The sequence below is a fragment of the Salminus brasiliensis genome, chromosome 1 (genome assembly GCF_030463535.1).
Source record: "Salminus brasiliensis chromosome 1, fSalBra1.hap2, whole genome shotgun sequence".
Lineage (NCBI taxonomy): Eukaryota > Metazoa > Chordata > Actinopteri > Characiformes > Bryconidae > Salminus > Salminus brasiliensis.
This window is the reverse complement of record NC_132878.1, coordinates 81,662,827-81,686,663: the sequence shown is the minus strand read 5'-3', so window position 1 is coordinate 81,686,663 and position 23,837 is coordinate 81,662,827. Positions and strand designations below refer to the sequence as shown.

The following is a 23,837-nucleotide window of genomic DNA, read 5'->3' as shown; positions in this document are numbered from 1 at the left end:
CCTGTACTGCGGTGTGTTTTACACAGACAGGTGTTGACCGGCTGCCTGTACTGCGGTGTGTTTTACACAGATAGGTGTTGACCGGCTGCCTGTACTGCGGTGTGTTTTACACAGATAGGTGTTGAACGGCTGCCTGTACTGCGGTGTGTTTTACACAGATAGGTGTTGAACGGCTGCCTGTACTGCGGTGTGTTTTACACAGACAGGTGTTGACCGGCTGCCTGTACTGCGGTGTGTTTTACACAGATAGGTGTTGACCGGCTGCCTGTACTGCGGTGTGTTTTACACAGATAGGTGTTGACTGGCTGCCTGTACTGCGGTGTGTTTTACACAGATAGGTGTTGAACGGCTGCCTGTACTGCGGTGTGTTTTACACAGATAGGTGTTGAACGGCTGCCTGTACTGCGGTGTGTTTTACACAGACAGGTGTTGACTTGGGACCTGTACTGCTAGAGATACAGATAGAGGTGTAGTACTGTAGTACAGCTGTAGTACAGCTAAATAAAGTTTTCTGCTGATGCGAGTGTGAGCAGAGGTGTTCTCCTCTTGCCGGTATCATGGTGAAGCTGACATCTCTCACTTCCTACTGGCCCCTCATCAGATTCCTGCTTCCTCTTGCTATTACCAACACAGCCATCGATTTCGGAGAACAGGTAAGTCATTCAGTACAGGTATGACAGGTATGTCAGTCAGTAAAGACCCTTCTGTATTTCACAAAGGATCATATTTAACAAAATAACTGTCATTTATTTTTACATGATTATGATTTTTTCATCTCTATGTATCTCTAAGGCTGTTTATTCCTGTGTTACTTTGTTACTGCAAATATGCAAGTATGCAAATCATCTCTGTCCCTCATTCAGGAAGCAGTCCCAGTTGAAACACCTCTTATAACAACTGATTTAAAGGACCTTTTTTTCCAGCTTAGTTTCCACAAAATCCAGGATAAAATCCCTTTAAAGTGGAGGTGGAGGTTGTGAAGACTTATAGACACATGAATAAGGTACAGAAGGTATTTAAGGGATGCTATATGGCTTCAGGCATGTTTCTCCTCTTAAAATGTAGTTATTTCATAATAACTTGCCATTTGTTCACCCATTTGTTTCTCTCCTTCATGCAGAATTCTTTCAGCTGATGCTTCTGGTTTTGTACAGATGGTCTCACATTTACAAGCACCTCCTGATATAATTCATAGAATTCATAGTGGATTTTATGGTGGAGAGCTTGCTAGTCCCTGCTCACAGTATGTATATATATGGGCATTCATGGCCACACTGCTCCTTTGAGGTGTATCCACAGATTGGTTAATAATGTTTAGGTGGGGGAACTGTAAAGGCCATGAAAAAACCTTGAACAAGCACCTCTTTTCTTCTTATTATTAGTATTATAACATCTGTATTTATTTATTTATTTATTACAGAATTTGCTGGATCTTAAATCCATTCCTCCCTCTGCCAGTGAAACTTTGTAGCCAGTGGTTGCAACACAAGCCCAAAGCATGATCGATCCACCTCCATGCTTACCATTTAGAGAGATCCCTTTTTTTCAACAAACTTATCTTTTGCTGATCGCAGCCAAATTCTATTTTAGCTTAACCAGTCCACAAAATGCATCAGCCTGTTTAAATGCATCTTAAACAATTTAAGTTTAAAAACTGTTCCATGAATGTCATACTTGTGCACAAAGCTTTGCATAAATTTGCAACACCTGAACTTTCCTAACGCTAATTATGAACAAGCCAAAGCCCTGCTAATCTAATTCTGTCTGAGAAAGCGGTAGACGTTTTCTGAGTGATGAAATCTTTTGGGGTGCTTAGAGTTTTTGCATGGAGCAAATCCAAAATACCAGATACTATTCTTGTGTGTTTGAGTGCGTTTGTTTGTAGTGCAACATGAAGTTACAGAAACAAAGGCATCAAGTTGTAAGTAGCTAGATGTGATTACAGAGTCATGAAAATGTATTTGCCCCTCTTCAGGGAGAACTCTTCCTGTAACTGGATATCAGTCTTTCTCAGCACTGGACATGGACTTTATTAAGCTGGGAATTTAGGTGCAACCATATAGATGAAGAACACTGAATGAATACACCTGCTGCACATTCTGTTTATTCATGCACATTTATGCCCATTGTCCTCTTGTATTTCCATTGTTTTACCAGGTGTGTATGTATGTATATATAGATAGGCAAGCTTGGCAGACTTGGCAAGCAGCTGACCTGGTAGTTCGTTTGTGGGCTGATCCTCAGTAACTAAACACCTGATTAGCTAAAAAAACAAAACAAAAACAACAAAGTCATCTAAGTAATATGACGCTCCATTACTGCTACTGTGATGATTTCCGTTACAATGCACTTTTCTGAATACATCACAGTTATTATCAGTGCTCCTGGAATACTGAATAAAGGTGTTATAGAAAAGGAGAATTTGCTCCACTTATTGTTTTCTGTAAACAACAACAGTTTCAACATCAGTCTCAAGTAACTGCATAAACTGCATAGTAGCAAGTAGCTGATTGGACGTCAGCACATTATGACATCATTATCTTTTATTCATTTATGTTATGAATATGTTATGTTTATTGTTTATACATTTTTATAATCATAATATTTATTCATATCATAATAGTTTTTAGTATTTCTGTTTTTGTGGTGTGTTTTGGCACCTATTTCACACATCATGAATACTAAATAGTATAATTTGTATTAACTATCATGAAAATATGTTATGAAAAGAATCTTAATGTTTTATTTAAAATATTCAGTATTTTTATCTGCTGCTGAGTAGTATCAGTGCCGCAGGGATTTGTACTTGTTTCACTGAAATATATATTTTCCACATGAATAGAATACTGTATTGACTCAGAAATCATCACAGAACACTACCTAATTAGTTTTTCAGTACCAATAATCAATGTAGATAAAAGAGTGGAATAAAATATTGTAGCGTTATATTTTATGGTATGGATGGGCCTTAATTTAATATTTAGAGTATTTTGGGAACACTAGGATGTTTAAAAAAGATAAATAATACACTGTAAAAAGTCATCGTAATATTTGGTCGTTATCTGTCTAGAGATTTGGTCAGCACTTCTGAAATATGAGATATTCTGCATATAAGTTAAGCAGTAATCCTCATTTGTCTGTGCATTGGTGTCCAAACTGTAAATTTGTCATCTTATTGAAAACAGTGATTCCTGGTAACTGGTTCACTACGTGTCCAAATGTTTGCAGATAACCCTTTTAAGGAATGCATTTAACTACTTTAAGTTGGAGACATTGTTGACATAAATGTGCAAATGCACACACACACACACACACACACACACACACACACACAAAAGTACTGTAGTACTGTAGCAGATAAACATGAACCTATTGTCACCATGCCTAATGCCAGGCGTGGGCTAGAGGAGTATAAAGACCCCCCAGCATTGAGCTGTGGAGCAGTAGAACTATGCTCTCTGGAATGATGTTTGGTGTGCCAGCCAATACTTTTGGGATGAATTGGGGAGGTGAGGATAAGGTGGGGTGGTGATCATCCAACATCCTGACCATGCTAATTGTCACTTGTTGCTGAATGCAATCAAGCAATGCAACAGTGCTCCAAAATCTAATAAAAAAGCCAACAAAAGCAGGATAAGCAGGGTTTTTTATTCCCTTGATTCCAGAATAAACAATGAATACATTTGTCCATATCATGTAGATTCTTGTGACTCAAGTATGAATGTGCAGATTATTTTGCCTAGTTCTGCCCAACCAACAGAACAGCAGCATCGGCCTGCATCGAGTCTCACTGGAGCTGTAGATTTAGCTCCCTGTTTGAAGCATTAGGTTTAACCCAATGTCATGCTTAGAGCTGCAGATAAAACAGCACATGGCTTATAAAAACTCTGTGTAGGACAGTTCGATTTGATCAATATTTAAAATCACTGTTTATTTGTTAAAAAGCTGTGTTTAGGACACAACTGCACAAAATACCCACATTTAATCCAGTTATTTATAACCTTTTATAACCTGCACCATTACTCTGCAGTTTAAATCCAGGTCAAATATGGGTATTGATATCAGCCTATACCTCCCCTTATCAGTGCATCTCTTTCAAATATCAGTACTGCTCTATGACACCAATTTATGCCAGTCTTCGCTCCTTACTGTGTCTTACTGTGTACTTATGTTTTTAACTTAGTTTGGTATGTAGGCCTCCCAAGTGTATGTGTCCTGTCATCCTCTCTTACTATTCCTGTTCAGGGACAACAAGTTCCTCTGTTGAGTCTATGTGTGTGTGTGTGTGGTGGAGGAGAGGGCAAAGGATTAGTCTTACATAATGTCAGTGTGTAAAAGAGAATGTATTAATAGACGCTGGTCACCTCAGAAAGACAACTGTGTGGGGTTTGACAGAGAAAGCTGAAGGAAGAGCGTGACTCAGTCAGGGCTTTACTTGGGGTAGTGCTAAATTAGAGAGTGCTTTTTTAGTTTCACACACAACAGTTTGAGGTGTGTGTGTGTGTATGTGTGTGTGCTGATTTAAGTGAAGGTGATCTACTATGCTAGAACATTGTGTAAGCTTTGAAATTCATCACAACCTGTGCCTAGTTACTGTCATATATGGAAACCCAGCTGCTAAAAATGTCAAATTCATCATCGGGGGTGTAGGAGAATATAGATATATCGAAGTATCATGATATGATATTTTGCAAAGGCTGTATTGATTCTCAAAAACACTGTATGTATTTTAATAAATTGGCTACACGTAAAGATTGGTGGCAGACAGCGGTTAATTTAGTGCTGTGTTTAAACCCCACCCACTAGATAGCAGTGTTGGACTCGACCTTCAGATCCCATTGTTCTGATTGCATGAAAAAAGTCAAGTTTTTTTCTCAGATTTTGTGCATGATGGTGGTTTTTATACGGTGACTTTTAAAAAATTTGTTTAAAAATTGCTGTTCTGACAGTATTGCAATATATTGAAGTGTATTGTATAAATTGCTTTGCCCTATTTGTCATGGTTGTCACACCACACTTACATCTACTTTCAGTCGACAGCAGTTGATGTTATAGTTCTGTTCCTGCAGACTTTCAGACTAGCTTTCTTTTTCAGAAAGGTGCAGTAGAGGGCACTCAGTCAGAAGAGAGATCATTTACACATTTGGGTCTTAAAGGCACAGTAACAAAAATAGAATGTTTAGCTCTAAAGAATAAAGGAGGTTGAAATGGTAAAAAAAAATAGTGTGACCTTTTTTTGTTTTGGTACGTAAAATCATACAGACGTTATAACTGAACTTCCAGAAAGATGGGCGTCTTATGTGGAATGCTGAAATAGAGCAAGGTGGCCTGGGGCCTTACAAACCTCCACACACATTTCGTTCAGTGTTAATTCTGTAAATATCTAAATTCTGACAGCAGTTTAGCAAAATGCTACTATCTCACATCCTAGATGTAGATCTGAATGTTAGCGCTGCTCCCTTGAGGTTGCAGAGACTGTGCTACTATGTTTCTGCTGCCAGAAGACCTTTGCCCACCTCCCCTGCTTATTTAATTCCAAGCAGGGTGCATCAGACCTGCTAAATAAATGGTTTCTTATCTCTCATTTATCTCACAGGCTCTGAACAGAGGAATCGCCTCAGTGAAAGAGGACCGCGTGGAGATGCTGGCCAGCTATGGACTGGCCTACTCTTTAATGAAGTTCTTCACAGGACCCATGAGCGACTTTAAGAGTGTGGGGTTGGTGCTTGTCCACAGCAGGAGGGACAGAAACAAGGCCGTGCTCTGTATGGCTGTGGCTGGTACCATAGCAATGATCCTCCATATTCTCATAGGTATGTGTGTGTGTGTTGAAAATAATCTACACTTCAAATGTTTGGAATCAGCTCTCATATGACATTGTTGTGTTAGTTTATATAATACAAAAGTAGTCACCAGAGATGCCTGGACAGTCCACACTTTTGCTGCTATGTGCTGTAAGTTGGTTTGGAGCAAAAAAATGGAAATACTGCCATATTTGGATCACATGTTCTGCCTCATGATTTAATACTTGCTATCAGTCTAAGGCAACATGCTTGTTGCTAGCCAATTATAAAATTAATAAAATAAAATTGCACTTGCTTACAAGTAGATGTTTATAATGCCATATGCAGTTGTCAAATTATACATTTTTCGGGCGGATAATGAGTTAAACAATGAGATTTTGAATCACATTATTCGAGTCACAGATCAGATTAACAGAAAGAGTAGGTGTTGGTTGGGTCCTATTACTTTACTTATTTCAAGTAAAAATTTGCACATAATTTGAATAATTTCCAAAGAATTTGAATTAAGAAATATTAATAATTCCCAGGAATGGGTTTGAACTCTGAGTTTATTGCAAACAAAATCATTGTGAAGCAACTGGCTTTAATGTCTGTAACAAATGTTGTATATTTGTGTTAAATGTCAGCTTATACAGATCTCGGATATTACATCATCAACAAGCTCCACCATGTGGATGAATCTGTCGGCAGCAAGACACGAAAGGCCTTCCTGTACCTCGCAGTGTTTCCCTTACTGGACTCTATGGTGAGCGGGAGCCTCTGAGTCTTTATAGAGCTGAAGATTGTGCAATCAGTTAATGTTGACAAACTCCGCTGCACTTGATCACTAGTGTGTATGTGTGTGTGTGTTCACTGTACGGACGGGTTAAAAGTGGAAGCCAAATGGTGAATATGGTTGTCTTGTCTTGTTACACCCTAGCAACCACATAGCAACATCTTAGCAACCACTTGGGTCACCACTTCAACCGCCTAGCAACACTCTAGCAACCATCTGGGTTACCATAGCACCCATTTAGCCACATCATAGCAATAATTTGGAACAGCATAGCAAATGTCCTAGGATTAACCACCTTAGCAACGACCAGGGAATTGCCTGAGCAGTCTTCAACAAATGCACTTTTCTAGTGGAGACTGTGTATAATTCAACTCACAAGATCAGTCAATAGTTAAATATAGTTGTTAATTATAACAGCACATTATTTGTATTTTAAATGATAATGTACTAAAAGATTGTAGACTGATTGAGGATTGAAGACTGTAATATGTAATTATCGCCATCATAAATAAGGAGAGGCTCATGAACACCTGTGACTAATATATATTGCTTGAATAAAGCAATGCTTGTATAACAAATGTCTTCCATAAATGTACCTGATTTGTTTGAATTCCTACATCCTACATAGGCATGGATTCACTCTGGCATCCTTCTAAAGCACAAATACAGCCTGCTGGTGGGTTTAGCCTCCATCTCAGATGTTGTAGCACAGGTAAATTCACTGTCATTTTGTGAAGTAGTGGTGAAATATGTAATTTACCCAGTTTCATCATGATATCTAGCGCTACAGACTATTTGCAATAATCATGTCCCAACTGAATATATAAATGTTGTATAAAAGATGATCATGTTTAAGGTTGTTGTTATTAGCTTTTTTGCTGATCTATCACTTTCACATCTCTTTCAGCTAAGTTCTGAAATATTCTCAGTCAGGGAGACATAAATGAAGGACTGATTAGTTGTTCACAGCTACATAAAGTATTAAGGGGGGTAGATAATAAGATATAATTTGGCAGAAAATTACAGCATCATGCAGAAGCTTTTTTAGCTCGTACATCTCCACACTCTTTAGTGAAAACTGGGCCACAGACACAGAGCCATGATTTGGTTATTTTAGAGGACTTCTTCATTCTTCATTCAAATGAGTTCTTTAGCACCATGCATATCAAAGAAAACAATCTCCAAGCTTATTTATCTGTACAAACACGGGGTGTGGGGGGTTGTCACAAACCAATTTACTGGAAATTAGACATTTTGTCCTTCACTAGAACAGGGGCTGTTACTCTATGCCTTGGCTCATGTTTAAATGTGCATGCATTAATGTGTGCTTGGCATTCTTTCTAATCGCATCTATTTAGTATTTTATCTCTCTTCTCATTTAGATCGTTTTTGTAGCGATTCTGCTCCAGAGTAACCTTGAGTGTATTGAGCCTTTGCTCATTCCCATCTTGTCTCTGTACATGGGAGCAATGGTCCGTTTCACCATCGTGGGACTGGGCTACTACTGCAACATCCACGACACCTTCCCTCAGTCCAGCAGCCAGGAAGTGGGGGTGAGTCTAGGCAGTCATGTGATCGTGAATGTCTTATGATAATACATCATAAAATAGCATTGTTATTGATTGCACAGTGCATGACATATGCTGCTTAAGGGAAGGTGTTGTTCATAAAGACTGCATGACACATTTATAACTGACATACACTTACATCAACATTTATGAAAGCTTATTCCAAATAGCTTCAGTTGTCATAACTGTTGGTGCTTTTACCAATTCTGATGTGAATTCACCTCAATGGTGGGTGACATCTGGTGCTTGTTGGAATAAACTTATAAAGATCTATTGTAGTTGTCACCAAAGGCTTTTGCAGGTGTCATGTGGTCTAATGATTACACTGTTTTCGAAAAGTGTTACATGTGTAACTTCTGTACCTGTGTATTGTAAATATTGTACATGTCTGTTCAACATCTGTGTTTATAGAGATATCTCTATTCTTATTTTTTTCTTATTTCTTATTTATGGGAAGTAGATGGTAGAGATAATGATCACTGTGATTCTGAAGAAGCTCTTAATATGAGCTTGTGGTTACTGTGCAACTCTGAAGCATTCTCAGAATTCACACCTGGTTTGGACAAAAGTCAATTAAAACAATTTCCACCCTTACCCCAGATACAGTCACGGTTGACATGATTGGTGTCCAAATTTTGCTTCTTTAGCAACATACATCAGTCACAAACGGTTGCTTCAGATTATGTCAGTCTCAGTCTTATGTTGTGTGGTACACTATTAATCTGTAAAAGAGGATTAGAGTAGCACCATAATTCAGGCTGTGAGATTTTTTATATAATGGCTATCCCTTTATAGCTAGGTAATGTACTTTTGTGCATTTCTTAGATGTTTATTTGTTATGTTTAAATAGACTGGGATTTATTCACAGGCGTGACCTCAAGTTTTCTGTTGCTTTTATACAACAGTTTTAACAAAATAAGAAGTCCTGAATGTGATACTGAATATCATTTACATTCAACTTAAAGTTCAGTTGAATTTTATAGGCATTCAATTTGTGCCCCCCTGAACATAACATTTGGGGACAGTGGTGGCTCAGCGCTTAGAGCACCAGGATCTTGAAGACAAGATTGTGGGTTTGAGACTGTGTGTTTAGTAATGTCTAAACTTAGAGGTATCTTTGAATTATTAGTCTATTCAAACTAGCTGAGGTTTTTCTTGGGTAAATAGCAAAGCACTTTTGTAAGTTGCTCTGGATAAGAGCATCTGCTAAATGCCTTAAATGTAAATGTAAAATACTCTGCCTGCTACTGTTGGGCAGAGGCCGTATTCCATCTGTGTTCGACACAAATGGTGAATATGGTTGTCTTGTCTTGTCTTGAATGTAACTCCAGTCCAAAAATAAAGAAGCAAATTTTTGATGCCAAACATAGTCGACTTGGTAATTGACTACTTAAGCAATAAATTGAAATTGTTGGCTGTCATTTTGGCCAAATCCAGCTCCTGAAAGGTAAAATCCACCCAGGATTTTGTTACAAAGTTTTTTTTTCTCCTTAGTGGATGATGTGCCAACATGTTAGTTTATCAAATAAATGTATTTCACTATTTGTGGACATACCTAATATTAGCTAGAGTAGTTTGCCTAGTTGTCCACACCTGAGTCACACTATCATTGTTCTTCACATCCTCTACAATGCATTCTTGTAAGTGTGCTCATATTAAAGCACTTGTGTACTGAGTACTCATCCCCACTCATTATCACAAAAACTGCAAAGTACAGATTTATTGCAATGACCAAAGCATCAGGAAGCTCTTACAATCATGTTTGTCTTCTGTCATATTAGGTTTACGCTTGCTGTTTTTTAGGGAAATACCTCAATAAGGAAGATGCTAAGTTTCTGGTGGCCACTGGCCCTCATTTTGGCCACCCAGAGGATCAGCAGGCCTGTCGTCAACCTCTTTGTGTCCAGAGACCTTAAAGGCAGTGCTGCTTCAACGGAGGTCAGTGGTTCTGCCTTTCAGATTGTGTTATGGCCTTCGGCTGGAACAAATGGGAACCTGCTTCAACCTTCCAATGTGTTTGTGTTGCAAGGCTGTAGCAGTCCTCACAGCCACCTACCCCGTAGGACACATGCCCTATGGCTGGCTGACAGAACTGCGAGCTGTGTACCCAGCCTTTGACAAGGTACGCCTCCACATCTCTGTCTCATGTCCTAGCTGTTATGAATGCCACCATGCTCTGCCGGCAAATGCATTGTTGGTAAATTAGACAGGCTTCAGAAAACATTTATTTTACCTAATGGGATACTATAACACCCCACAACACTGAGTTTCTAATATTTTTTGCCGCTTATCTTGTCCTAAATTTTTCAATAACATAGCAACAGTTTTCTGTTGTTCTTTTTTCCCATTGAAATAAACAGGGTGCAAAAGTTTGTATGTCACAATGTTACAAAAACACTAGCACAACCACCTGGCAACACCCTAGCTGCCACTAAGCAACATCATAGCAGCCACCTGACATACCATAATAATCACCATACAATCACTTAGAAACGCCATTGAACCCACCTAGCAACCACTTAGCAAAATCATGGCAACCACCTGGGATGGTACAGCAACTACATAAGGACACCATAAGAACTACCTAGCAACACCATAACAACCATTTTGAATGTCATAGCTACCACTTAGCGACACCATAGGAACCACCAAGCAACCACTTAGCAACATTAAAACAACCACCTGGGGTGGCCCAGCAATCACCAAGCAACAACCTGGTATACCATAGCAACTGCCTAAAATATCACAAAAACCACCTAGCAGTCACAAAGCAACAGCCTAGCAACTGGCACCTTAGCTGCGTAGCCATCCTGCGTTTCCTTTAGGAAATGCATATTTCTAAATGCAATACAAGTTCTAAAACTAGGTGGATTGTAAATGACAGAGACACAGAATTTTTTGCAAATGTTTTCACCTGGGAAGGAAATACACCTTCTCCATCACTATCCACTGAAAATTAAGTTGTATGGGAAACTGGTCAAACATAATGCAAGAACAAGTGTAACTCATTAAGTAAGCGTACATTTGTATATTAAATATAACGCAAAATGACAACAATGACTTCAGAGGTCTAAAAAATTAAGCAAGTACTAAGCAAATAATGCCACATGGAAAACAGGTGTTGCTGATTATCAGTGGACAAAAAGAATGCTGACTTTAGAATAATAAAAAAAAACCTGTTGCGTAAGCAGTATTTGAAGCCTATTTAGATATGTGAGAGCTTTAGATGTTTTCCTTTCCTGTTTTCTTATAATGAGGTCTTTGTGATCATTTTGAAATCAAATCACAAACATGTCCTGGTCTGTCTTAAGACAGAGGAATGTTCCAGCATCAACATCCAACGCCCATCTCAGCCAGTGTGTTTTTCATAAAAACCATGCCTATAATTACATAACAGCGGTGTAACTGTGACAGTTTGACTAACACTCAGCCCCTTGCCTGTGGTGGTGGAAACCTACCAGAAGGGCGATGATTCAGTTGTTTGGGTTTGGTCTGGCTAAAGAAGCACACAAAGTGCATAGACAACCCCTCCCCTCTCCACCTCCTTTTTTTTTACCTCTCTTTTGTTTGTAGGGAACATTCAGTGTAACAGTTTTTTAATTAGTTAGGAAGGGTTTGTGTCTGGGCTTTTACTTTCTGACCGTGCTCCGAGTGAGTAAGTATTTGTGCAGGTTTTGAACTAACTGAAGAGTGCATTCAAGGTAGTGCCCTTGGTTTTTAGAACAGCAAGAATAGAGTAGTTGAAAATTTACCATATTTTAATATTGATGTTAATATTTCCATGTTCAGTTTATTAGAACATATTCAGCACTATAGAAGTACACATATGTATCTATCTTATTTATTTGTTTGTCTATTTATTTATTTATTTATTATTTTTCACTTTTTGACATAATGTGAATCTAACGGCTCTGTGTTAGTTATTTATATTGTGCCAAGATTCCTATGATGAATGAACCAAGAGAAATAGCTCCACAATTATCTAGACTATTGTTATTATTATTTATTTGTATACACAGTTCCTACTTCATTACACACTTACACCCTTTTTATTAGCTTACATTAATTTAATTAAATGTTTATTTAAAATATATAATTGTATGCATGTTTAAATTTCATTATTTTAAAAGTAAACTTTTCTGTCTGAATTCACAGTAGTCACACCAGACATAAAAACAGAAAAAAGAAGAGCTGACTTGAGTTTCATACAAGAATACATTTTTCTACTACTTTGACCCTCAGTGTTATGTGGTCAACAGCCTAAGAACACATTCATAACATGCCCTATGTGAAAGCATGGTGATGGAGTGGCATCATGTGTTTGCAGATATTTTTAACTGTATGGTGTCTTGTCCCTCTTTTTGCATGTCCTTCTAATTGATTGTGTTTTTTATTGAGCATTGTTATTGTCCTTTTTTTAACAGAATAATCCCTCCAACAAGGTGGCTGGTGGTGCTGCAGTGTCCAAATGTCAAATCAAGAAGTTCACATTAGCTTGCTTTATCTTGTCCCTAACGGTAAGAAATCCCTGCATCGTTTAAGCCAATCTGTATGAATACATGCACTACATGTCCAAAAGTGTCCAGACATTCCTTATAATTAGTGAATTCAGATACTTTGTGAAGGACCCATTGCTGACACAGATGTTCAGTTGCACACATGCACATAAAAAAGGCCACTCTAGAGCCTAAGGTCAACATGCCCAATTCCAAGCGAATTCAAAAAAGAAAGTCAAGAACCGCAGGTTCCAGTTGTATGGTGTGTTTACACACATTTCTGTGGAAGTCCCTGTTTGCCAGTGTTTGTTTTTGTTGTTTGTTTATTTCTGACATAATCATAAAGAAAAAAGAGCAACTTAAAATAAAATAGGCATGGTTGTCCATGAACTTCAGGATCTTACAGATGGGTCTATGGAGATGCAGTCATTGGTGTAGAGATTGAAAAGACGTGGGCACCAACAGTGGTAGTCCAGTACTGAGTCCAGATGTCTGGCATGTGTTTTCCAAGCCACACCTGCTGCCTCCTGTCAGAAAATAATCCATCAAGATCACAGAGTTTGACCTGCAGGAGCTCGGCCACAATGATCCTAAAAGCTGAGCTGTCATCCACAAACAGAACTCTAGAAAAGCTCCCCGAACAGTTGAGATGCAGACCTGTTTTTGTCCCTGTACATGAACTGTAACGTGTCTAGCAGAGGGCTTGTAATAGCCCTTAATGACTAGAGTGTCCAGGGTAAGCGGCTTGTAGTCATTTATTAGAAATGTATTACATTTGGGGTACTGAGTTGATGGTTGAGGCCTTGAGGAATGTGGGAACAGAGCAAATGTCCAATGATTTGTTAGAAAAGTCTAGAAAACTGGTGCTGGTTTGGTTAGACTAAATCTGGGCCTGGAACTTTTATCACATTTTGTCTCTTGAAGGCCTCGTAGTGTCCTGCTCAATTGTGAGATGGGCAGGTGGCATAGACGAGGGAGTCATAGAGGTGGTCGTTGGGGCTCTTCGGGGGCTTACAGGCGTTTAGGAGAACTGAGGTTTTTCTTACTTTGTAGTTGGAATCTCTTGAAGGCCTTTCCAAGCAGTGTTGTACACTGTTGTAATGACATGGTTGTTAGCTTAGAGTTGCGGCCTTTATGTTGGAATGGGGTGAAAGAGACTATGGTCGGGAGAGATCTAGATGTTTCCCTCTCTTGTTGTCTGGGCATTTCCTTTGTTTATTTGCCCCTGATCAATATTCTCTTTCTCTCTCTTGTATGATGAATTGAGCCTAATTTGGCCAGAGACATAAACCACCAAGGAAGGAGGGCAATTAACATTTGAGGTTTAGGTTCAGTATGGAAGCAGGGGAAACATTCAAAGCCAAGAATCTTCATTTCTAAGAGTCCTTGTTCATTTCAAAGCTGTCCAACACTGGCATTCTAGATGCTATTCATGTTTTAGGCGCAGAAGATGAGCCGTACCTTTGATACATTAACAGATTGGTTATGGATGAGCTTAGACTATGTTTTCTATCTTGCCTAATGCATCCATCTGTGTTCTCTACAGGAGCTGAAATTATTAGCAGCCCTGCATGAGTACAAAGCGTGCCAGGAATAGTTGTTTTGTTGTTATTCAGAATCTTTAACAGATGATGGTAAAAGATGTATCCATGCAATAAAAAAGAGCCTAAGGCTTTCCCTGACGAGTTCAGGTTATTTGCTTGTCTGTTGCTTGTGTACACATGTTCTGCATATGGAGACAGAGGAGGAATTACATAAAAAGCTGACAGTTGGGGACTTGTGCTCACCTACTACGTTTGTTTTGAGCAATGAGGATCGGGCAATTGTACCAGCAGTTCAGAGAGTCTCGTAAAAGAAATCATTGGCAGGAAATCATTGGCTTTTATATGTTTACAGATCAGTGCTTGTCTGGCCTGATAATAGACTGATTGGATAATCAGATGAGGTGTGCTTTGAGATTGTACTCAAAATCGATTTGCTTTGAAGAAATAGTTAGTCAAAAACATGATTTATCACTTACCTCAGATGCAGTCGATCAACCAGTTTGATACCTGAAGTTTGCTTTTTCAGTTTAGAACAGAAGATGCTAGGTTAACATAACTGACATACCCTGGATATGTAGTATCATCTTGCAAAATATATCCCAAGATTATAGTTTTATTTTTGTCAAAAATCTATCAAAAAGCTCTGTAATTGTGTAAAATGGTATGATTGAAGTAATTTAAATATTTTAGCTAAGCATTGTCCATATAGCGTTCTACTTTTTAGTACTATTCCGCTTTGAAACTGGACTGCAATGCAGTGTTGTGCAAAGGTAAATGTGGTTCTGGTTACTCAAAATGACTGTGACGATTCGGCCATGCAGAAAAGTGTTTTTTCATTGGTGTTATGGACTAGAGCAAGTCATTTTATGTTATGAACTATCATCTGTGCGTTGTACCATTCTATCCCGTCCTTCAAGCATCATTCATTTCACCATAACAGCACTTATCAGTAACGCTGTTGCTATAAATCATATAATCAACCAAGAAGTAATGTAAACACCCTGAGCAAAAGAAAACAGGATGACTCTAAAGAAGGCTAAAAGGGTTAGATAAGAATAACACAATGACAAACAACACAAACAGTCAGGAAAAAACTGTTAGTTGGAAAGGGGGTTTAATTAGCTGGTCTGTGTAAGGAGCTGGAGAAGGACCTGCAGGCTGGTCAGTGAGTGGGTGGAGTTTGTTGCTGTGACATAGCAACAAGCTGCTTGTTAAGGAATTATAATTGGCAGAAGGAAATAACATAGTAAATGTTATGTTCACAGCTCAGTTTATTTATTTATTTGTATTTATTTATATATATTATTTTTGGAACACTCTAGGTCGTGTATTATCGTAAAATAGCAGCATGGCTGCGGTTAGATAGGCTGCTTTATTACAGCCATGCTGTTGCTTTATTATTTGCTTAGAAAGAACACAATCGCTAAAATGCTCCCATGGGAGAACTGCTTGTTTGGTTTTAACCAGCATTTAACAGTGCTTTCAAAACCGAGAGGAGGAGCTAATGCTTACACTTTTTGAAAAACACTGTAAGATAGTTATTTCACATCAGTAATCAACAAAAAACAGATATCAGTTCAGAAATCCTGTGACTATACACACATCACATGTGAAGTAATTAAGCAGTGGTTTAAAGGAACTGGGAGCTAAATGATCTGGAAGGTCAGTCAGACTGCATTTTGTTACAACATGCTATAAAGTGATCACTTTAAAAACAGTCAGGATCAGGGGCAAAACAGATCTGATCATTCGAGGCATGGACTCCACAAGACCTCTGAAGGCATCCTGTGTCCATACATTCAAGTCAAGTCAAGCCAAGTGGGTTTTATTGTCATTTCAACTAGATACAGAGTACACATTGAAACGAAACAACGTTCCTCCAGGACCATGGTGCAACATAGACACAGTGCATACAGATCACAAGTGCAACAGACATCAAAACACAGTACAGACAAGTAATAATACACAAATAATAATAAATAAATAATTAGGGGTAGTGTGCAAATTATGCAGTGTGCAATAAATATTGAGTCCATTGCATAAGTACCTATGACCCTGTCGCAGGCTTACAGCAGGCACTGACCACTGCATACCAGAAACACTCCACAAGACCTAAGATCCTTACATTTGCCATGTTTTCATCTTCACAACACATTGCCTTCAAGAACTGACTGTTCACTTGCTGCCTAATATATCCACGCCTTGACAGCTGTCACTGTAGATGAACATAATCAGTGTTTTTTACTTTACCTTTCAGTGCTAATGTTATGGCTGATTGGTGTATATTATTTATCATTTAATGTATTGTTGTTGTTCTCAATATAGTTCTAGTTACAATTCTAAATAAGGTACAATTTGTGAAATAAGGTACAAATTGTGTCAAATTATGTCCTTAGGTCTTAATTAATCCAAAATATATTATGATGTCATATTAAATATGATGTCATATTAAACATTTCTGTTATTGTGCTAATGTTGATGGTATTCAACTTTTGGCCTCTTTTTACTAATCAAAAAATGTATGCATGCAATTTTGTTGCATTTACTATTATACAAAGATTTACTAGGTTTTTAAGGGTTTAGTAGTAGTAGAACCGAGTCAAATGTATCGAACACTGTTGAAGGGCTTTAACAGTTTTCGATACACTTGACTCATGCAGCTTTCAGCAGGACTGCTCATGAAAAGGTACAGTTTGCTTTTTAATGTTAAATTTGAATGCAGAGATGTGCAGATTGCTGGTATTAAGAAATACCTGCTCAAATAATTAAACCAATTATTAATAAAACCTGAAATGTCTATATAGAGTTTGCTTCTTCCTTTTTTAATGCAGGTGTGGATGCAAAGCTAGTAAGGCAGAATTGAGTCTGTTGCAGTTCTGATTGTATCACTAAAACGTGGGTGGAATGTCTCTTCAAGAGTTCATCTCTGCTCATGTTTTTCTCCCAATAGTGGTTGCCTCTGTGTTAAAGGGATGTAGTAAAGCTGGTATTTCCATAAAAGGTAAACAGAATACACCCTGATAAACAGCACTTACTAGAATTCTTTTGTTTTTTTGTTTGTTTTTTTGAGAAATAATAGAGCCAGTAATAGAGCACATCCAAAGGTGTAGTTATTGGCAGTCCTGTCGGCTGTTTTGTTTTCTGTGGTTTGACCATTGATAAATGTTGTAGCCAGAGGTGCCTGACCTTACAGGGAAAAGAACAAAACAATAAAAACCACACTGGTCAATAGGGATGAGGCAGTGTGCTTTGATGTCCAAGCCTTGGGGACTGGCCGTGGTTGGAACTCGGTTTTTCTCAGTTCAATAACAGGATGTTTTGTGGTCTGGGCAGAGTTTCAGGTGGGCGTGGCGAAATGCTGGGGGGGGCGGACACACAGGCTCTCTCTTGGAGAGGCTGTGCGCTGTAAACAAGTGAGTCAAGCCTGCTCCTGGCTCAGCGTGCGAGCAGCAGGGCAGAGAGGCATGGCCGCGGGCGCTGGGCGAGGGAGTGGGCACAGTGTGTGAAAAAAAAGCACTGCGTAAAGCCGCTCCTGCCGGGACGAGTTCTGACTGCATGCCTGTGCTAGAATGATGACAGACGGTTCAGCCCCTGGACGCAGTCAAAACACTATGCACGTTACACACAAACAGCCAGCAGAGAGACAATGCACACTGCAGAGCAAGATTGACAGGATTAGGGTGTTTGGCTAAATGTGGCATATTCTGTGTGAAGATGCACTTATTTACATGATCTCTTTCAGGTCTCTTTCTGCCAATAATGCCCAGTAAGGGTGATGCATTCGTTCTTGTATGTATCTGTGTGTGTATTTTCTCTCTAGATGTGTTTCATGGTGTTCTGGATCCCTGGTGTGTCCGAGCGTATCCTGGTGGATGTAATTGGAGTGGATGAGACATTTGCTCAACTCTGTGTAGTTCCTCTCCGGATCTTCTCCTTCTTCCCTGTACCAGGTCAGATCCCAACCACACCTGATCCACTGCTTATAGCCATAGTGTCTTTCTCTAGGAGTTGCTATTTGCCACCATCAAAGCACATGTAATGTTCCTTGTGAAAGTATTCAATCATATGGTAACAACTGAAAGTTTCCTGCATTACCATCGGAGAGTACACGTTTTTCCAATTTACATTTTTGTGTGAACTATTTTCAAAGCCTCAGTAATAATTGTCTGCAGATATTTCTAGGACAGTGGAAAACTGGACAGCTGGCAGCTGGACAGATGTTTAGATTTGATCAGTATTTCAGACCAAAATCCGATGACCAATAAGAGCCAAGCGTTTAAGCACCGCTGGACCACTGCACTATAGTGTCTGCAATTTATATAGTATAAGAGTGACCTCACTAAAATGATTTATGGTCAAATGAGACTTGGATAGAGCTTTTAGCCAAAACTTTGTACACACCCCATGAATAGCCTTCCACACAGTGAAGTATGGTGATTGCAGTATCAATGTTTTGGCATGCGTCCATAACTCCTTTAGACGCTTGCTGTTGAAATCCGGAACTTCAGCTGGAGTCAAATTTACCTGGAGGTTGTTTTTAAGGCATTTAGGTCTTCTTCTTTTTATTTTTATTGTAGAACAATAAAACACCATTTAACCTTTAACCATGGGAGTGAGTACGCTCACACATTCAAACACACCAGGAGCGGTGGGCAGCCATTCCGGCCTTCGAAGAGCAATTGGAAGTTAGGTGTCTTGTTTAGTGTTGAGGGAAGAAAAGGTTCCCTTCCTCTCCCCACTTTCTTTCATACTGGTCAAGGAGATTGAACCGGCAATCTTTCTCTCAACATAAGGCCACACCTGTTGTTTTGAAGAGTTCTGTGTGTGATGGGAAATAGTGTGAGAGCGTGAGATTCTCTCACAGCCCTCTCTAGAGAATTTTTCTAATCTACCTGGTAGGATAAGTCTCGATAAGATGATGACTATTCTGTACTGCCAAAGTGTTAACCAGCAAGCTGCCAAGATGTCAAGGAAGATGAGGTCTGAGAACATTGAGCGGTTCCCTTTGACTGTGTGGCAAGCTTCTCTTACTGAAAGGAGTGCAGTTTCTCAGGAATGTCCAGACTTGTTGGTATCAAGGAGGTTATTCATTCAAAGGTGGGGATATAGGTACGCCAGGAAGAAGAGAACAGTATCTGAGGTTTGTATCTTTTGTTGGATTATGGGCGGATTTCTTGAGTCGTGACATAACTGATAATTGAAGATGGAGGGAATATGACTTCTTAGTGGTGAGTTCATTATTGAGATCAGAGGTAAAACAAGATTGTTGGAGATCGTTGGGATAAGCATGGTTGGTACTGAGTAAAAAAAGGTGGTTTCGTCTGATGGATTGAAGTTCGGAAGAAATTCACTTCTTCCTCAGTGAGTAATATGAAGGTTAGCAAACGTGGCCTTCCCACACGCACACCACAACATAGCTGATAACACACACAGCAGATATTGTGAACCTTCATACCTACCCCCAAAAGGCGTCAAAAGTTGGCTCTACCACCAGATTTATTTTGGAGTTAAGTGATGTAGTCTAATCTAAGTGTTGGCCCTATCATCAAGAGATTGCAGGCTCCGTTCATGGTGATGCCACAGTCATCCAGCTAGGGGTCCCAGATATGGCCTCGTTCTTTCTAGGTTCTTTCTCCCATTACTAAGCGCATTAATAGCCAATGTGTGTGTCTTCAGGCCAGTGAAGTCGTGTTGCCAGCAATTCGAAAAGATGCAGTAACTGGTTTTATGTGACTTGGGGGAAGCATATGCTAGCCTTTACTCTCCCAGCACTGGCAGCATTGTTTAATAGTAGCCAGTGGGTGGAAGTTGGAAATTACTAAATTGGGGAGAAAATTTGAGGGGATCTGCAGACAAACTCGCTTTTTGATGTTAATAATTTGTTATGCAGAAAATGCTGGTAGTATTGAATTATGTATTAAATACTTTTTACTATAGTGATCTAGGAGCACCATAGTAAATCGTGTCAATTACCTTTTTCGATCTCTCTATCCAGAAGTTTTAATGGCCACATGTAACTATTCCCTTCTTTTTTGTTGTTGTTGTAGTGACTGTTCGGGCTAATTTTACTGGCTGGTTGATGACCCTGAAGAAGACCTTTGTGCTGGCGCCCAGCTCTGTGCTGCGAATCGGTGTGCTGATCGCAAGCCTTATTGTGCTTCCCTATTTGGGGTATGCAAAAACATCTGTGCAAAAACACTTTGTAAAAACATAGTGTTCATATAGTGTTGCATAAGTACCTGTATTTCTTGTTTCGCTGCTTTATCATCTTGCTCGGTTTATCTGATTGCCCTAATTCTGACCTTATTTTTAAACCAGCTGCTGTGTTTTCACTAAGGGGTCTGTCTACTTCATGGGAAAAAGATCCTATATAGCCATAAACAAAGATTTGAGCAGTTAGGTTTTTTGGCAACAATTTAGCTTAGGATCACTGCCTAAGAAACCCAGAACACAGGCATATGTTTGCTTAAAAATAGACATTAATAACTGTTTATGTAAATAACAGAAAATAATATTTACTGCTGACATAAGTACTATGGCACTGTCAGTAAAGCAGTAGCTGGGCTACCCAAAAACTACCCAGTAACCTACCCTGTGGAAATAACCCAGCAGTTTTCCTGCAGTGCTTGTCCTGACAGTTACTGGTAGTGGTGATGTAGCACCATATGACAGCATGTGATATGTCATGACATGTTTATGGCGTGATTTTGTCTGTGTTATGTAGCGAGTTCAAGTAAAGTGTTACCAATAAGTGTCCATGTATGATCTACGAGTGAGCTGCATATGTTCTGATGCAGGCTTTTGTAGAGTCTGTCAAAGTGTTTGTTTTTGTGCAACCTGTATCCACATGGAATAGCATTAGGAAAGTGTTTGTAACAAACCACAATGTCTCCCAGCTTTTACATTCCTGCCTGTGCCTGGCAGTTCCAGAACTAATTCGATGTCATGCTACTTGTGAATTTTTAGGCTGCCTAAAAATAGGTTGGAGATTAGATGCTCCTGACTGCTTTTGAATTCATTATGTTTCAAAGCCACATATCCAGCGACCACAGGATTAACAAATGCATGGCTAGGCTTAAATGTAATTTCACACCTCTCCTTAAGTGGTAAAGCAACGAGAGACAAGTGCTGGGGGCAAGATGTATCCGTTAACGTCCTTGTATCTACAAAAACATACAAAAACGATTTGGTTTATCATCTTAGCACTGCTTTACGCAGTAGAAAATATCCATTGCAAATACTGTCCTCGGCTGTCTATTGTTTGCTATATAGAATATGAATGTGGTTCTGGAGATGAAAGTATGTTTACTGTATAGATTCCTATATATGAGACAAAGGTAACTGTACTTTTGTACAGGGTGCATGGTGCTACACTGGGAGTGGGTTCTCTACTGGCTGGATTCCTGGGAGAGGCCACAATGGTGGGGGTGGCTGCAGGCTATGTGTACCGACAACAGGTGAGCAAGCTGGCGTAGCATAAGTGGTCACAAATGTAGGGTTTGGCAAAGCAAAGCACGCTACACCAATAAGAGTCACTGGGCACGAGACCTAGCGTTACATTCACCTGCCTGTGTAACTTGATTCAACTGCTAGTGTTTTTTACAATCTTATTAAAGCACAAAATTGTTCTTTGAAGCATTGCCATAGAATAGTGATCCTCAAACCGCCATCAGGGCCTTAAAATGGTCTTCATTTTGCTCAGTACCAAACTCTTAACATGTATATATATATATATATATAAATGTGCATCATCTAGGGGGACTGGTTTGAAAACCTTGCATCTTGAGGACTGGTTTGAAAACCTCTGGCATAGTGGAGCCCTTTTACTGGAAGTTTTTCTTAAAGCAGTGGTTCTCAAATTGGTCCTCAATGACTGTCTGACAGTCCAGATTTTTGTTTAATCTCTATGTATTGTATTGCAAATTCTGGACTGTTTTTCAGTCTCTAATGATCAATTTAAGAACCATTGCTTGAGATGCAGGAGTGTGCAGAATGCATTTTTTAAATATATATATAAGTACAATTAAGTACCCAGTTCATGTATACATAGAAACTATGCTGCAAACAGCCTGTTTTGAAACCATTGCTGTTGGGATGACCTAGAAGTTAGGCGTCCATAATGTTTTGCGGTATTTTGCTTCATTGACATCAGTTCCCCTTTCTCTGCCCCTGCCAAATACCCAGAGAAAAAAATCTGACACTGAAGAAGCTGTGCAGGCAGACGACTCCGCCCCGATGACCGAGGTCACTTCTAGGACTCAATTAGATGACATCCATGATATTACAGAGGAGGTAGAGGTGGATGGAGAACGAAGAGTTGAAGAATGAGAAGGTGGTTTGTGGAGGGGGGGTTGGGATTAGGCCTGGACTGGAGAGACTGAAAAGATCTAATGTCGAAAAGAAGGTTATTCCTGACTATATACTGAAATAGTTGTGTAATCAAGTGCAGTCTGTTAGACTGTCCACTGTATCTCACTCTTGAAACCCAAAATGATACAGGACCACCTGCAGTGGGACAATCAAACAAAAGCCTGAATTTACGTATCCGCTATGGCACTTTCTGCACTGATGGATTTTTTCCCCCTGCACTTACAAGTTCTTACAAGACTTTCTGCATAGCACCCGAAAAAAACAAGCCTTTGCCAAAGCTGGTGAAGTTGCTGGAGGATGTTTGTGTTCTGTTCTTCACGCTTAACCGTCATAAACAACTAACTATGTGAAGGGAGATGATCTGCCCCCTGTTTATGTCTCAAAGAAAGATCTGAGGTGGGGGAACTTATTTTTTTTTTTTTTTTGGCGACAGTTGCAGAACTTCTAGCTGCAGGACACTGGCCAACGTGAAACATATCGGCTGCTCGTTTGAGACCTTGGAACGCACAATAGCTGTTAACGCACAATAGCTGTTAACGCACAATAGTTACATGATTTATCCTGGGAAATGTTTGTCTTGTTTGGGTTCTGTTGGGCTCTTTTGGGGGATATTAAATATATAAAATGTTTTTTTTTAAGAAAAAGTCTCAGTTATTTTTATAAATGTCATATATACCATTATTCTGTCTGGTTTCTATGTTCAACTATTTGTTTATAATCAATGTGGAGAAACTGGCCTGACTGTTTGTTGGTTTATTTTTTTATTTTAAGGAAAGCCCCCCAGAGACAAATGTACATAGACATAAAAGAATGCGGGACTACATACACAATGATCAGCCATAACATTAGCACCACTGACAGGTGAAATAAAAAACATTGATTATCTTCATCTACAGGGGTGGATATATAAGGCAGCTAGTGAACAGTCAGTTCTTAAAGGTGATGTGGGCAAGCATAAGAATCGAAGCTACTTTGACAAGGGCCAGATTGTGATGGCTAGACCAGTATTTTTGGAGACACTAATAATTTCCCTCCTCTTAAAACACCTGATTCAACTAATCAGCTCATAAACTAAGTTGATATAGTATGCAATGGTCAGTACCTACCAAAAGTGGTTCAAGAAAGGGACAGTTGGTGACAGGGTCATGGGCACCTTAGGCTTATGAATGCCCCACCTCACAACATACAGGACTTAGGATCTGCCGCTAACGTCTTACTAGATACCACAAGATGCTTTTAGAGGTCTTGTGGAGTCCATGCCTTGAATGGTCAGATCTGTT

General features: G+C 39.3%; 1 protein-coding gene across 1 annotated transcript; it reads left to right on the top strand.

Annotated features, from left to right (window-relative positions):
* Nucleotides 1–217: 217 nt before the first annotated feature.
* On the top strand, nt 218–23,186 carry ankha (ANKH inorganic pyrophosphate transport regulator a). The gene is made up of 12 exons (XM_072690975.1): nt 218–653; nt 5,597–5,813; nt 6,431–6,549; nt 7,208–7,291; nt 7,962–8,132; nt 9,951–10,085; nt 10,177–10,269; nt 12,572–12,664; nt 18,008–18,137; nt 20,235–20,358; nt 21,545–21,644; nt 22,372–23,186. Exons 1-12 carry the CDS (start codon nt 558–560, stop codon nt 22,513–22,515), a joined length of 1,506 nt encoding a protein of 501 aa, XP_072547076.1. The 5' UTR covers nt 218–557; the 3' UTR covers nt 22,516–23,186.
* The last annotated feature ends 651 nt before the right edge of the window (nt 23,187–23,837 follow it).

Excerpts from the sequence above, each read along its gene's own strand:
- ankha (XM_072690975.1), top strand. The coding sequence starts at position 558 with ATGGTGAAGCTGACATCTCTCACTTCCTACTGGCCCCTCATCAGATTC. Across the intron at positions 5,814-6,430 it reads GATCCTCCATATTCTCATAG|CTTATACAGATCTCGGATAT; the intron begins GTATGTGTGTGT and ends GTTAAATGTCAG. Across the intron at positions 6,550-7,207 it reads TTCCCTTACTGGACTCTATG|GCATGGATTCACTCTGGCAT; the intron begins GTGAGCGGGAGC and ends CATCCTACATAG.